Source organism: Alosa alosa, chromosome 11 (assembly GCF_017589495.1).
Source record: "Alosa alosa isolate M-15738 ecotype Scorff River chromosome 11, AALO_Geno_1.1, whole genome shotgun sequence".
Taxonomy (NCBI): domain Eukaryota; kingdom Metazoa; phylum Chordata; class Actinopteri; order Clupeiformes; family Clupeidae; genus Alosa; species Alosa alosa.
In genome coordinates, this window is record NC_063199.1 from 18,990,123 (window position 1) to 19,006,188 (window position 16,066).

The 16,066-nt window shown below is 46.4% G+C and overlaps 1 protein-coding gene across 1 annotated transcript in view; it reads left to right on the top strand.

Moving 5' to 3' along the window:
• The window catches only part of kcng4a (potassium voltage-gated channel, subfamily G, member 4a), a 26,549-nt gene extending 11,370 nt beyond the window's left edge, over nt 1-15,179 (top strand). Inside the window, 1 exon segment of the mRNA XM_048256196.1 lies at nt 13,510-15,179. Within this exon segment, the coding sequence (XP_048112153.1) occupies nt 13,510-14,397 (888 nt within the window). The 3' untranslated portion in view covers nt 14,398-15,179.
• Nucleotides 15,180-16,066: the final 887 nt, after the last annotated feature.

Genomic DNA, 16,066 nt, shown 5'->3' on the forward strand with positions numbered 1-16,066 from the left:
CTAGAGTTGATGTTGTATGTGCTCCTCGGGTGTGGAAGAACTCATTTTGAAACATGCAGAGTTTGACTCTCATTAATTCTGCTTTGATTAATAACAATATCTACCACAGCTATCATACAATAGTTAACACAACAAAGCTGTGATTCAGTGCATACTGATTAATTGTTTTTAACATCCAGGACCTTTTAATTAACATTATTATTTGGATTGGTTAAGATGAAAAAGTTTGAACTAAAGCATTATCTAATTTAAAATGGTAATAGCTGCAGTTAATGCTTTATAGATAATACCCAGGGTTTTTAATTAATATTAATTATTGTAAAGTGGTCCCACTCTCCGACTAAACCATAAGGCAAGAAGTGTGTGTGTGTGTGCCCTAATCGACCCTTACCACAGCCACCCCCTGGCTCAGCCAGATTGTGTAATACTCTCATGACTCTGACAAACAAAGAACAGCTGGAGTGTGTGTGTGTGTGTGTGTGTGTGAGAGAGAGAGAGACAGAGAAGAAAGTTCTGGTGTTTCGACTGCCAAAGCTTTTATTTCTCTTATGTGTGTGTGTGCCTGTGTGATCTGTTAATTTTTCTGATTACATTTTCATTGCATGGCTACTTGTTTATAAGAGAGTGCATGTATGCTTGCGATTCTCTCTCTATATATATATATGAAAGAGAGAGGTCAGCTCAGGTGTCTGTTGAGGTGATGCTAACAGACATTCTGATGTACGGTCTCCGATGGTAACCTCTTGTTCCCTACGCCCATACATCTTCATTAGCTTCCTCATCCCTCTCTGCTCCTCCCTTCTCCCTCTCTCTCTTTATCTCTCTCCTCCTCCCTCTCTCTCTCCCTCTCTCTCTGTATCTCTCTCCTGTCCTCTCTCCCCTACTTTATCTCTCTCCTCCTCCCTTCTCCCTCTCTCTCTTTATCTCTCTCCTCCTCCCTCTCTCTCTCCTCTCTCTTTATCTCTCTCCTCCTCCCTCTCTCTTTATCTCTCTCCTCCTCCCTCTCTCTCTCCCTCCCATACTTTATCTCTCTCCTCCTCCCTCTCTCTTTATCTCTCTCCTCCTCCCTCTCTCTCTCCCTCTCTCTTTATCTCTCTCCTCCTCCCTCTCTCTTTATCTCTCTCCTCCTCCCTCTCTCTCTCCCTCCCATACTTTATCTCTCTCCTCCCTCTCTCTCTCTCCCTCTCTCTTTATCTCTCTCCTCCTCCCTCTCTCTTTATCTCTCTCCTCCTCCCTCTCTCTTTATCTCTCTCCTCCTCCCTCTCTCTTTATCTCTCTCCTCCTCGCTTCTTCCTCTTTCTTTATGTCTTTCCTTTCATTTCTCCATCACCCTCTTTATCTCTCTTGTCCTCCTGTCTCTCTCTATCCATATTTCTCTCCTGCAGTCTATCTCTCTCTTTTTATCTCACTCTCTCTCTTTCTCCATCTCTCTCTCTGCTTCCTCTCCCTCTCAAGTTCGTTCTTGCTCTGCCTGAACTTGTAGGAAATGTTGTTCATATTCATTTGGAGGTTGAAAGATGTGTTCAGAGAGCAAGACTGCCACGACACAAGTAAATCCATCTCTCTGGCCTCAATCTCTCAGATGCACTGTAGGAAAGAATGAAAGAGGAAGTGGATTCATGAATGAAAGATGGGAGGAATGTGTGCCTCTAAGAGGTGTCAGTATGGCCCTGCCCTGGTCTGAATGAATGAAGGTGTCTGTGTGTCCTGTTTTAGTGTATGAATGGATAAATTAATGAATATCTATTAAAGAGCTGCCAGTGTGTTTGTGATATAAAGCTCTGGTGTGAATGAATGAATGACTGACTGTTTACATACCAGGGCTCAACGTTAACTTTCAAAAGTGTTTAAAAGTGGTTGCCAGCTTGGCAACCAGGCATGAGGTTTTGGTTGTCAAAGCCAACCAAATCTTAATGTCTAGCCCTGCTACATACGTCTACTGTATATATGATGTGATTTGTGTACATCCCTGGTCTGAATAAATTAATATCTACATAAGAGCTTTCGGAGTTTGTGTGTGAATGTGTATACAGGAGCAGCCAGTGTGTGTGTGATGTACAGCCCTGGTTTGAGTGAATGAATGTGTTCATAAGAGCTGCCAGTGTGTGTGTGTGTGTGTGTGTGTGTGTGTGTGTGTGTGTGTGTGTGTGTGTGTGTGTGTGTGTGTGTGTGTGTGTGTGATGTGAGGCCCTGGTGTGAACGCGGAGCCACAACTGTTGGATGTCCTGATGGTGACACTCTCAGAGGCTCTCCGTGGGTCTGCAAATGTCATTCGGTTTGGCAATCTGGAGCTGCGAGTTCTACGGGATTACACAGATTAAAGCCTTTTGGGGCCAGTCTGGCCTGACCAGGACAGAATGTCCCTCAGTGTGTGTGTGTGTGTGTGTGTGTGTGTTGTGAGTGTGTATGTGTTTGCGTGTGCTGTGTGTGTGTGTGTGTGTGTGTGTGTGTGTGTGTGTGACTGTGTGTGTGTATGCGTTTGCGTGTGCTTGTGTGTGTGTGTGTGTGTGTGTGCATATGATGTGTGTGTGTGTGTGTCCATCTGGATGTGTTTCATGCCTGCGTGTGCTTGTCAGCATGTAAGTATGTGTTAGTGTCCCTCGGCATCACATAACAGCTCAGTGTCGGTCTTGCTTCTCCAGATTGTATTTTCACTGGGGATCATTCAGCCGTGGTCACTGCAGTCCATGCCGATGCATTGCCCTCCTTGTGCTCGCACTGGACAAGGATGATCGCCGACCACAAGGTCTCACACACACACACACACACACACACACACACATTACACCAGGGGGCCAACTGAAGGTTAACCCAGTGATTGATGCTTCAGAATTTTAGGTTTTTGTTTTGCTCATTTCCTTCCCCTAGCCACTCTTCATGGCTTTAAGATTGCCCTTTAAAAGTGTCAGAGGCTGAGGAGAGAGAGAGAGAGAGAGAAGAGAGAGAGAGAGAGAGAGAGAGAGAGAGAGAGGGAGGAGTAAAGTGCACACTGCTGAGGCAGACTGCTGACCTCAACACGTTTCTCTCCTGGAGGGGGATGGGGGAGGGCGGGGGGGTTGACATCTTCTACGTGTCAAAGCCTGTGACACAAACACACACTTAACGGCCGGCCTGGATGTGACAGAGAGACCCAGAGGGCCCAGGAGGGAAAAGGAGAACAGAAGAATGGAAAGAGAATGGAAAGAGAGAGAGAGAGAGAGAGGCCTACTGACTAAAAAGAACAGATGAAGAGAGAGAAAGAAAGGTTGGGAGAGAGAAGAGAAGCAGGTTTATGAAGGCAGAGTGACAGTCACAGAGTGAGCAGAACTTGAATAAAAAAGCAGAGAGAAGAGAGACTGGATCAAAGGAAGAGAGAGATAGAGATGGAGAGAGATGGAGAGAGAGAGAGAGATGGAGATAGAGAGAGAGAGATGGAGATAGAGAGAGACATAGAGGCAGAAATGGAGGCAGGTCTTTAACAAAATATGTGTAAGGTGGAGTTTGACAAGTGAAATGTGCGAGCGGGAGTGAGAGGGAGGAAAACTAGAGATGAAAGACTTGCACAAAGACAACAAAAGAGGAGAGGAACAGGAGGAGCAGGAGGAGAGGTTCTAATAAGAGGAGAGGTGCCTGGAAAGTGTCGGAGCCTGTCAGTGTGCAATCCACATGCAATTTACCATTTAAAACTTTACTGGAGCGGCCCCAGCTGTGGCGCAACTGGCTGGGGCACCTGCACTGTATGCCGGCGACCCGGGTTCGATTCCAGCCCCGTGGTCCTTTCTGGATCCCACTCTGTCTCCCACTCACTTCCTGTCACATTAAAGGCCCAAAATATAAAAAAAAAAAAAAAAACTTTTTTAAACTTACTGGAGCTCCCCACAGCAGATCAACGCCCACGTCTCTGTCAATCACATCATTAGTCTCTCATTTTTACAGGCTTTTACTCTCTCTCTCAGTCTCCCTCTCTCTTTAATTTCTCTCATCTTCCTATCTCTCTCACCCTCTTGCTCCTTTTAGGAGAGAGAGAGAGAGAGAGATGGAGAGACTGCAGGCAGTGGTGTGTGTCGTAGTGAGCTCTGAGACATAGGAGCGTGGCGTGTGTGACGTGTTATTCTGCAGGCCTGTCTGCGTTTATCCCCATTAAAGCAGAACTTCAATGAGGCGCCGTTCCCTCTGTACCGCCGTTCCCTCTGTACCACCACCCCCACACACACACACACACACACACACACACACACACCCAGCCCTCACAGGGGACAAGGACAGGAGAGGAGAGGGGAGCGGCCCCTTTGAAATACAGTCTGCCTGGCCCTGTGCATAGCACTAATGAATACAAACGCACAGATAGGGTCCGTCAGCTGACTGGGTCTGTCACACACACAGACACACACACACACACATCCATGCATGCAGGCACGCACGCACACACACACACACACACACACACACACACACACACACACACTTACTGACATGCACACACACACACACACACACACACACACACACACAGATATAATCACTTACACACCCATACAGTACACTCATCTTAAAGTCATGCTTTATTGAAGCTTTTATTCAAAGCAACTCACAAGTAAGATAGGCACAAACCTAACACCAAAACTACTAATCAGGAGATAACAATCTGTGCTGCAAACCCAATTATCGCCTGTGACAGGCACTGTAGCCGTGATAAACCAAAGGAACTGCAGTTCCACACCTCTGTGTTGTTAACCATGGCTCTGCATGACTGAGCACGTCCATTATTATTGTGCAGGAGAAGCACAGGGTGCTGTGTCTTTGTAAATACAGATGTAATGAATCCTCTAACAGAGAGATTAGATGGAGTTGTTTTTTTCATCTGGTCTCAGAACAGAACATCTCTGAGCATCGTGTTATCACTGTGAAGCAGAGATGGAGCTTGTCCTTTCTTCCCCATTCACCATAACCATGCTTCCTCAATACACACACACACACACACACACACACACTCACTCACTCACTCACACACGGCCCTCCATAACACACCAGACTGAAGGGGACACAGGCACATGAGGGGCTGGCTTATTGCACCACCTCATTACTGAGGCCTCACGGGTGGGATCTCACTTGATCTCAATTCATTTCCATGTTCATTAAATGTAGCATGGAGAGCAACAGCCATGGGATCAGAGAGAGAGCATTTGAAGATTTCGTTTTGTGTCATAACATAAAAGCAGAAAATAACATAATAGTATGCAGCTGGCTAATATGTTTCATGTGAAGCAAATGTGTCCTGTCATGTGCGAGGGAATCATACGCTAAGGAAAAGAGCGTGTGAGTTATGATATTACTTTTCAGCTGTTGAAGTGTTCAAAGGGTTCCATCTCAGCTGCAGAACAGCCCACAGAGCAAGCCTAGATCCAAACCTCAAGCTACAGAGCATAGGATTTAAGGCAGTATTTCACAAAAAATATATCTGTTTTTTTTTTATTATGTTTTTTATTTGTGTATAGTTAAGTGTAGATTCAAATCATTGTGTTTTCATTCCCCCTGTAAGAGGCTAAATGAAACTCTAATCCAGACATCTCTCTGCATAGAGTACTATCACTCCTCATATAGATTCCTTAACCGCTCTGCATACTAAGTACCCGCCTGCCGCTCAGGGAATAGACAGGTCACATGAGGAGGTGAGCACTGACTGAAGACTTATTAGTGACCGATCGCAGAGTGACCTCACATGAAAGACAGTGTAATTACTTGGTGTATGAGTAGGGGAGGTATGCATGTATTATGCATTAACGCACCCAGTAATTATGTTTTTTTTACCATCCTGTGTGTGGAATGGAATGGGCCCAAGATTGAATTCTGTGTTCCGGAAATATCACTGAAAATGCCACATGTCAGGGGACTGGATAAGCGATTGTGGAAAAAATCTGAAGATTGAGTGTGCATGTGTATAGCATGTGTGTGAAGGAGGTTCAGTGTGTGTGTGTGTGTGTGTGTGTGTGTGCAGATGTGGTTGTGTATGTGTTTGTGTGTGCTTGTATGTGTGCTAAAGGTTGTATCATTTCATGCTCCACATCATGAATGAATACCACAAGATGGCCACGTCACAAACTTGCCCTTCTTGGATCGAGACTTATTTCTCATTCTTTCTCATTAGTTTAGCAAGAGAGAGAGAGAGAGAGAGAGAGAGAGGGAGAGAGAGAGGAAGGAGAGAGAGAGAAACCACCAGCGCTGCTTAATCAATTGCACTTGAGTCCCCAGATGCGCAAAATCCATAAAAAATTCAACACAAGCCAAAACCCCCTCCACCCCCACCTCCATCCTCTCTCCACCCTCCCTTCACCTCCTCCATCCTCTCCTTTTCACCTCCACCTCCTCCACCCTCCTCCACCCTCCCTTCACCTCCTCCCTCCCCTCCTCCACCCTCCCCTCACCTCCTCCACCCTTACCCAAAACCCCCTCCACCCCACCTCCATCCTCCCCTCACCCTCCCTCCACTTCCTCCACCCTCCCCTCACCTCCTCTTCCACCAGCTCAGCTGATCAACCGCCACTTCTCGGATGCAGGGACCACGGACCCATTACCCTTAATAATTCAGCCTAGGCATCTCGTCAGCTGCTGACATTTAAAGCAGCGCGCACGCACACACACACACACACACACACATAGGAAGAGAGAGACTCGCCCTGCCAAATCTGATCACCGGTGTCTGTGCAGTCCATCTGCGGGATTATCCCCCCGTGATATTATCTCGGCTGCAATTATGAGCTCGACATTAAGCCTGTGTGTGTGTGTGTTTGGTGTGTGTGTGTGTGTGTGTGTGTGCCCCATCAGTGCTTGACAGGTATCTGCACTGCAGTCTTGGTGTGTTAAGAAGATCTGTTGCTGTGGGACAGGGATTGTAGCGAGGCGAAGATGAGTGGTGTGCAAACGCTAGCCCTGACCTTCCCTCATGCACTTTGATCAAGTTTATCTTTTTATTTAGTCTGGCTTTCACCAGACCAAGCTCAATCTTTTAAGATTGAACATTAGTCTGGGGAGTCCGCTATGTATTTTCTACTGCACAAGAGGCGTGATCAACGGGCATAGTTCGACTCTGTGCGCAATTGGATAGTCATTCACCAATCTGACCAACGAACCGGGTGACGTTTGCAGAGCAACGCGAAAACTCCATGCAGGCTCTCCTGCTATCGTCATCATTTTAAACCTGCCAATGCTACCAGGCCAGGCAGGGTACTGGGGTACTATACCCCCAATGAAGATCCAGTACCCCCAAAGAGACAGAAATATCAGTTTTGGGGTCAGATAATTTTCTGATATTGTGAAAAAATATCATTACAGTTACAATACAAGTCAACTCCCTGTTTTCACTCTAGGAACATTTTAATGTAAAGCGATTTCAGAAACCCCTATTGTGGACCGTACCCATTTTTAACCACCGTGGCTTAGAAGCAACTGAGCAAGTGTCAACATTGAATGACAAAACGCTTAGGTAAATTCCTCCAGTAGGCTAAATTCGGGTTTGCTGCTGACGTGCATGGGTAAATGTAAGTTGCTAACTGATCGTCTAGCTTGTTGAAAATGTGTTATTTTACAACCTTCATTTATAAACGTGTTTGTTCTTTCATAGCTCATGTCACCTCTTCATACATTGAATTACTGGCTACTTACCTGCTACTTACTTACCCACTGAGGTTAGTAAAGTGTACCTTGGTTAGTTACCAAGGTTAGTTAGCAAGGTAATTTCTATTTAAATAAACCTTTACATTGTGGTGAGGTAAAATCGATTGTCATTTCCAAGGAGATGAACTCCATAGCCTAGGTATCCATTCTCATTATATCTTGAATAAATTATTGTGCCCTTTTGAACTTAGTTTGGCACAGATCCTGTGTTTTTATATTACCGGTATGTACAAGAGGGTCTGATGTAGCTAAGCCTACATCAGGGAAACCTGTGGAAACAGAAAAAGACCCAAGTAGCCTATGCTAAATATGTGCTAGTATTTGAATTTGTTTTTAATTGGTTGGTATTGTTTTTACATTCTATTATTTCCTATTTTTAGTTTGATAAATGTAGTTTCATCTGAGAACCCTGATACTATCTTAATGAAACTATTTTTTATCTACAAACAATTACATTAAAAGTGTAGGTGCAGTTAGGTTTTATACACTGTTCGTGTCATATGTGTTAAGGACCAGCAGACAAGAGAGGCACAGGATAAAAGCCGTGAGCAGGCCGCAGGGAGACAAGATGAGGGCAGAGTTGATCAAAACAGTTCTCTTTTGGATATACAGTATAAAAACGACGAGATATTCTGTAGCCTACTGATTATCAGTTTGTCGCATGTTTAGACCTTGTATGTGTGTTGCACAACACATGTTGCACTTGGCGATCACGGTGGGGATTGACATGGTAATGGACCATTATGGTCAGAAGAAGTGAAGGAGCAGTACCCCCCAATTATGGTGGGGTAATTCGCACTCTGGCACCAGGTGGATAAGCCAGTTTGTGATTGGCCCCCGCAAAAGTGTAACGGAAGCAGCAGAAAGAGATCCAGGTTTCCAGCCTGAGCTGCAGGGCGGAAAAAAGAAACCGCCATCAGATCAGGCTGGGTTCACCCAACCTACTTTTTATTATTATTGATAGCGGCAATGGAAGACCGTACAATAGTCTACAGTATGGGGATGCATTTGTATGAACAGTTTCTTTTCCCTTACCCCCTTCTCCCCATCCCCTGACAGGTCTTAACAGCACATACTATCCTTAAAACACATGTACTGTATTAAAGAAACACACCTTACTTTTTTACACCATGTTTATAGATGGAGCAAGGCCAAGGTATCCAGAGCTTCAGACAGAGCAGGTCTTTTGCATAGCTTTACATTGTAGTGCTTAACCTACCACATCTTCAGACAGAGTAGGTCTTTTGCATAGCTTTACATTGTAGTGCTTAACCTACCACATCTTCAGACAGAGTAGGTCTTTTGCATAGCTTTACATTGTAGTGCTTAACCTACCACATCTTCAGACAGAGTAGGTCTTTTGCATAGCTTTATATTGTAGTGTTTAACCTACCACATCTTTAGACAGAGTAGGTCTTTTGCATAGCTTTACATTGTAGTGCTTAACCTACCACAGCCTCAGACAGAGTAGGCCTTTTGCATAGCTTTACATTGAAGTGCTTTTAACCCACACAGCCTCAGCCAGAGTAGGCTTCTTTGCATAGCTTTTACATTGTAGTGCTTAACCTACCACAGCCTCAGACAGAGTAGGCCTTTTGCATAGCTTTACATTGTAGTGTTTAACCTACCACAGCCTCAGCCAGAGTAGGCCTTTTGCATAGCTTTACATTGTAGTGCTTAACCTACTGTACCACAGCTTCAGGCTGCAGCCGTGCCTGCTGAGCAGCTGCCTTGGTGTTGTGTGTCTGGGGTGCACTCAGGACACACTTCGGAATGAAATGGAATCACAAACACACACACCACCCCACTGTGGTACTGCTTCTCAACAGCGGGAATGAGATGTCATAGGCCTTTGCGGTAGTGCGGGGTGGAGGCAGGATAAGGTCACCCCAGGCCAGGCACATTAGAGCTGAGAAATGGACAATTAGGCCTGACGAGGGAAGGGAATGAGGCACCCCTCCATAACACGCCCGTTGGCCTCGGTGCAAATCGCCCTCATTGTCCTCTGACCAGCACCATTTCCAGCCACAGCCCCGAGGAGTGTTCCGTGACTGCGTGGTGGTGATGGAGGTGGTGGTGGTGGTGGTGGTGGGGTCGTCCACACACAGCGCACATTACAGCAATTCATCAGAGACACGACTGCGGCAATATGGTATGCAGGGGCGCTAAATGGAATATGGAATGTGATGAGTTGGGCTAAATGCAAGGTGGCTGGAGTGGCCATGTGTCGGAACGAAATGGAATTTTTTTTCACCGAGATGCAGCCGGCGTTAGTTGTGTTAATCAGTGCCCAGGCTGCAAATGTATGGGTTCTGTCATCTGTTAGGCTTTTGAGGAAGTGAAGGGCTCAGGCGAGAGGGAGGAGAGAGAGAGAGACAGCAGGGCTAGGTGAGAGAGTGTTTGTATGTGTGAGAGAGAAGTGTGTGTGTGTGTGTGTGGAAGGAGGCAGACAGAGAGTAGGTGAGAGAGTGTTTGTAGATTGAGTTGTGTGTATGTGTGTGGAAGGGCGAGAGAGGTGAGTGATGTTTGTGTGGTGTGTGTGTGTGTGTGTGTGTGTGGGAAGGAGGCAGACAGAGTAGGTGAGAGAATGTTTGTGTGAGAGAGAGGAGTGTGTGTGTGTGTGTGTGTGTGCGTGTGTGGAAGGAGGCAGACAGAGTAGGTGAGAGAATGTTTGTATGTGTGAGAGAGAGGAGTGTGTGTGTGTGTGTGTGTGTGTGTGTGTGTGTGTGTGTGTGTGTGTGTGTGTGTGTGTGTGTGTGTGTGTGTGTGTGTGTGCATATAAGGAGGCAGACAGAGAGTGAGCGGATGGATAAAGTGAGATAGCAGGACTCTCCAGAGACGACGAGAGAGAGATGAGCGAAGAGGAGCAAGCTAAAGAGAGGAGAAAACGCGCACAGAAAGCTGATGCCCTGCTGTTACTGCCGCTGCATGCTGCTGTTATTGCCTCACCCCCACTCTAACAACTATGGCACACACCCACCCCGCATCTAGTCTACACACACAAGCCAATCACTGCACAACTAGCCACACTCAGTGCAGTGCACAAAGACATTTAAAGTCCACTCCATGCACATCACCACTGAGATACTGTATCTCCACACTGGATAGAGTAAACACAGACACAACTCCACATTCTAAAACTACTCTACACTCTATCTTTTATAGAGGGCCTAAGAGCACAAACAGCAGCAAAAGAATACGCACTGTTTACTGTGATCTCTGCATAAAGAAACTCACTTTCCACTCCTATGAAATGCTACAGCTGCTGAGGTCCTATCTATAGTACTTTGGTACGGTACATAAAGAAAGAGCAGCATCCACTTGAGTACTATAACTACTGGGGAACTGTCCATACATACAAGCACCAGGCACACTTAATGGTGCTCTAAGCGATGTCACACGGTTTCTAAGCTGAAACATTTTTTTGTCACATACAGCAAACATCACTTCACCATCCGCTAGCTGCCTGTGCCCTGAATACATTGAAAAATAAACGCGGTCTCTGTGGACAGCCCAGGCTCCAAAAAAATGCAACAACAACAACATGGTCCAGTCTGGACCATAAAAACATGACAAATGGGAAGGGAGGGGGAGGTAGTAGCGAGCTAGCTCTCTGTTTTGTTTGAACGCCAATAGAAGTGATGTTACTCAACATCGCTTAGAGCGCCTTTAAACTCAGTGTGGACTGTGTAGATTCGGCAACCACTGAGGAATACTCACACAGAGGCTTCCTGAAGAAGTCAGTACCACACCGAATATTGGGTCATCAATCCAGGATAGCTGAGTCACCTCTCGCACTGTTTCATGACTGCACTCATTTACTGTACATTCTTATACGGCCATTCAGCAGGCTCCATCATATGTGAAGAGAGTCATCAATCTAGAAATGCTGAGTCATCGACTCATCGTTCACACTGTTTTATGCCTGCACTCATTCTCATTCTCATACAGTCAATCATTCAGCAGGATTGTATATTACCATACAGTGTGTGATGAAGCAGTAGTCATGTCAATCTGATGAACAATGTGTGTGCACAGGAGACATGAAGGGACAAGAACTGTTGGTGTTTGTGTGTGTGTGTGTGTGTGTGTGTGTTTGGTGCATTTCAAATGAATGTGAAATATACAAAGTATACAAAGTATGTATATTTCTTATGTGTACAAATGTGTATGTGAGGTTGCTGGAGCTTGTGTGTGTGTATGTGAATTTATGTGTGTGTGTGTGTGTGTGTGTGTATGTACACGTGTGAGAGACAGTGGTGCTAAGTGAAACAGAGTGAGAGCAGAGAGAGTGTGACAGGTGTGTGTGTGTTTATGCGTGAGTCTCTCTGCGCTCTCTGGGTGTTTCTCGCATTTCGTGTGTTTGAGTGTTTAATTGCTTCTCTCCGTAGAGGTCATGGAAAGGTCACTCTGGCCCGTTTGTCTGGCCCGCTCTCTGCCCCACTAAGTCAGTCCCCCCCGTCTGACTGTCTGAACCCTGCAAATGAATTCCCTCCGCTCAATTTATCCTCTAATGTGGCATGGCAAATTAAAGTAAACAACTGTGCTTTATTAATGACCTCATGACACCCTTTTTCTTCCTAGATTAATGACCTCCACCATCCATCCTTTCTCTTTATCTATCAGTCTGTTCTCTTATCTTCACTGTCCTCAATTTAACTTTTTGTTCCTCTCTTTTTTCACCTAATATACTTCAATGTATTCTGTTTCTTGTTTACTTTCCCCTTAAATTAAATTGAAATTGAACTGTTCAATGATTCATTAAAGGGAAGAGGAGAGATAGACTTCTCTGCATAGTCTGTCTGCCTCTCCACCTTTTTCCATGTTTGTGTACTGACTGTCCACTGGCTTACTGGGTTGCTGGTTCGAGCCCTGACCAGTGGGCCGCGGCTGAAGTGCCCTTGAGCAAGACACCTAACCCCCTCATTGCTCCCGAAGTGCAGCCCGTTGAAGCAGGCAGCTCACTGCCGGGATTAGTGTGTGCTTCACCTCACTGTGTGTGTTCACTGTGTGCTGTTTGTGTTTCACTAATTCAACCGATTGGGCTAAATGCAGAGACCAAATTTCCCTCACGGGATCAAAAAAGTATATATATATATATATATATATATATATATACTTATATACTGTTTTTACTACTGCTACACTGTTTACAGGCTATATTGGCACATATGCACAACCCCTCCCTCCCTCCCTCCCACAGCCTGGATTGTGGCCCTACTTAATACTTGACAAATGTCTGTAACCCTATTACTTCAACCTATTCTTGCGCTGCTATAGTTCTTTATATTACTTTGTCTACATTATTCTCTTATACGTCCATATTTATTTTATGCTGGTCTCTAGACTTTATTCTTGCACTGTTGCACTGTTGGACTTACTTGCACCATCACCATGACACTCACTCTCATAGAGCACCTTACCATGCATACAGGATCACAGGCTCAGTCCCTGCCCTGTCACTGCAAGTGCCTCATGCTTATTCATCCTTAAGCACGTTATGTGGATATTTGATTTAGTATATTTCGTATTTTTAGTTTTTTAGTATTTTTATCTTCTACTGTCTTTATTGTTCAGTGTTTTTTTATATTTATATACTTATATTACTTTTTCTGCTGTAAGTGCATGTTGTGTGTGATGTCTGTATGCTACCGAGACCTTGAATTTCCCCTTGAGGATCAATAAAGTATCTATCTATCTATCTATCTATCTATCTATCTATCTCTAAATTCCTCTGTAGACCATATTTATGGTATTTCTGTATTAGAAACATTAACTTTACTTGGGTCTTGTCAGTTTAACTCCTGATGCCTGCTGATTAAAGTTTATACTCATGTCTCTCTCTCTCTCTCTCTACAGGGCGAGTGCTCGCAGAAGTGTAAGCACATGTTCATTGTGGAGACGGTGTGTGTGGCCTGGTTTTCGCTGGAGTTCGTCCTGCGCTTCATCCAGGCGCGCAGCAAGCTGGAGTTCCTCCGCGGGCCGCTCAACATCATCGACGCCATGGCCATCCTGCCCTACTACGTGTCCCTGATCGTGGACGAGGAGGACCCGTCGCTGGCCGAGCACGACCGCCCAGGGGGCGGCCGGGGCTACCTGGACAAGCTGGGCCTGGTGCTGCGCATCCTGCGCGCGCTGCGGATCCTCTACGTGATGCGACTGGCTCGCCACTCACTGGGCCTGCAGACGCTGGGCCTGACTGTGCGGCGTAGCACGCGGGAGTTCGGCCTGCTGCTCCTCTTCCTGTGCGTGGCCGTCACGCTTTTCTCGCCGCTGGTGCACCTGGCCGAGAGCGAGCTGACCACCACGGGCGCGCAGGACTTCAGCAGCATCCCCGCCTCCTACTGGTGGGCCATCATCTCCATGACGACGGTGGGCTACGGCGACATGGTGCCGCGCTCCATCCCCGGCCAGGTGGTGGCGCTCAGCAGCATCCTGAGCGGCATCCTCATCATGGCCTTCCCCGCCACCTCCATCTTCCACATGTTCTCGCGCTCCTACCAGGAGCTCAAGGCCGAGCACGACCGCATGCTGAAGGAGGAGATGGCCGCCGCCGCCGCCAACTCCTCAGGGGACGACTTCGACGGGGAGGGAGGAGGTGGGGGGTGTCCTGACTACCCCCCACCAGGGCTGTCCGCCACCCCGGAGACCAACACCCCCGGCTCCCTGGAGGACATCTCGCTGCTGGGGAATGGAGCGGAGCGCTCGGGGAGCCACCGGAACGATCTCCCGGCCAGCGCCTTCTGAGCCACACTCCACACTCGAGGTCGGGTGGAGGTTGCGGGACTCAGACATTAAAGAGACTGGACACACACACACACACAAACACACACACACAGACAGACAGACAGACAGACAGACACACAGACAGACAGACAGACAGACAGACACACACACACACACACACACAGACAGACAGACAGACAGAGACACACACACACACACACACACACACACACTTGATCCCCAGAGGATGTGGGACAGATGGACCCCCTCCCATCTCCACCTCACCTGCACAGTCCAAGTCTTCCACTCTTCTCTTCCACAGAGATCAAAGAGAGAGAATCAAAGAGTTCTCCGCCCGTCCATTTACTCAAGGACACTGGACTGAAAGGCAAAGGAATAAGCAATAATTTAACGGCCGACCGCGTTTTTTGTGAGACGCAAAAGACAAGAGATTGAAGAGAATGAACTCCCTTTAAGGAGTTGTGACACCAAACAACTTCCAATTCTCACCTTTGCATTGAACTTAGGGATGCTGTCACTGGATATATGAGATGCTCACACACATACCCTCTTCTCCCCATTGGCTGTTAACTTTGCTAACAGGTTATGAACCAGTTAACAGACCTCATCTGACCTGACACGGTTTCCTTGATTGCTCTTCCTAAACCCCCTTGCTCTAATACGTTACGCCCCAGACAGAGAGGTCACGGCACGACTGCAGCCTTCTTCATCCTCTCTATCTGAGATGGGAACACATTTAATTGAGTGAACTTTGCGAAACCCTAAAGAAGGAAAAAAAATAATAAAAGCTCTCGTAATCTCAAGGCCTCTGTTGTTCTTCTTCTTATCTGGCACGGAGGACTTTAATCCCGCCGTGATGTTGCGAACACACACAAATGGGTGACACCCGTGCACACACAAACACACACAAACACAAACACACACACACTGCTGGTTTGACTGAGTGTCGGTCTATTACTATGTATGTCTTTTTTTTCTCAGTTTTTCACCTAGCTTTAATGCTATAACCCACACCATCACCCCAAGCATGATGTTTCATAAGGCATACAGCCCCCCCAAGCACACACACACACACACACACACACACACACACACAGGAAGTCTTCTTGTTGGTAAATGATGACCTATGATGTCTCACTGTGGTTATTAGAGATGCCATGGCACTTATCACAAAGAGTAGGGTGTCCTGGCTATATTCCCAACCTGGCTCATTCAATCCTGAATCAACCCACAAGTGTAATTCATTCATTTGTTCCCTCACTCTCCACCTCAAGATGGTGTGTGGTGAGCGTTCTGGCGCATAATGGCTACCATGCATCACCCAGGTGGGTGCTACACATTGGTGCTGGTTATTGAGCTCCCCCCTTCACTGTAAAGCGCTTTGGGTGCTTTGAAAAGCGCTTTGTAAATACAATGTGCTGTTGTGTCGCCAAAAACAGTATTCTACAATATTTCCTCTCCATCCTGTCTATCTCCCTTTTCTCTCTTCATGTCCATATACATAAGGTATTATATAGCATGCTATATATTAAACAACAGTTAGGTCCGGTCAAGACTTTTAACTGCTATAATCACTAGACAGAGAAGAGGCAGGAGAGTCCATCTAGGCCTATCTCCAGGTGTGTCTCTAAGTACCGATGATCTGGACGGTATCGAGAAAAGCAGGCAC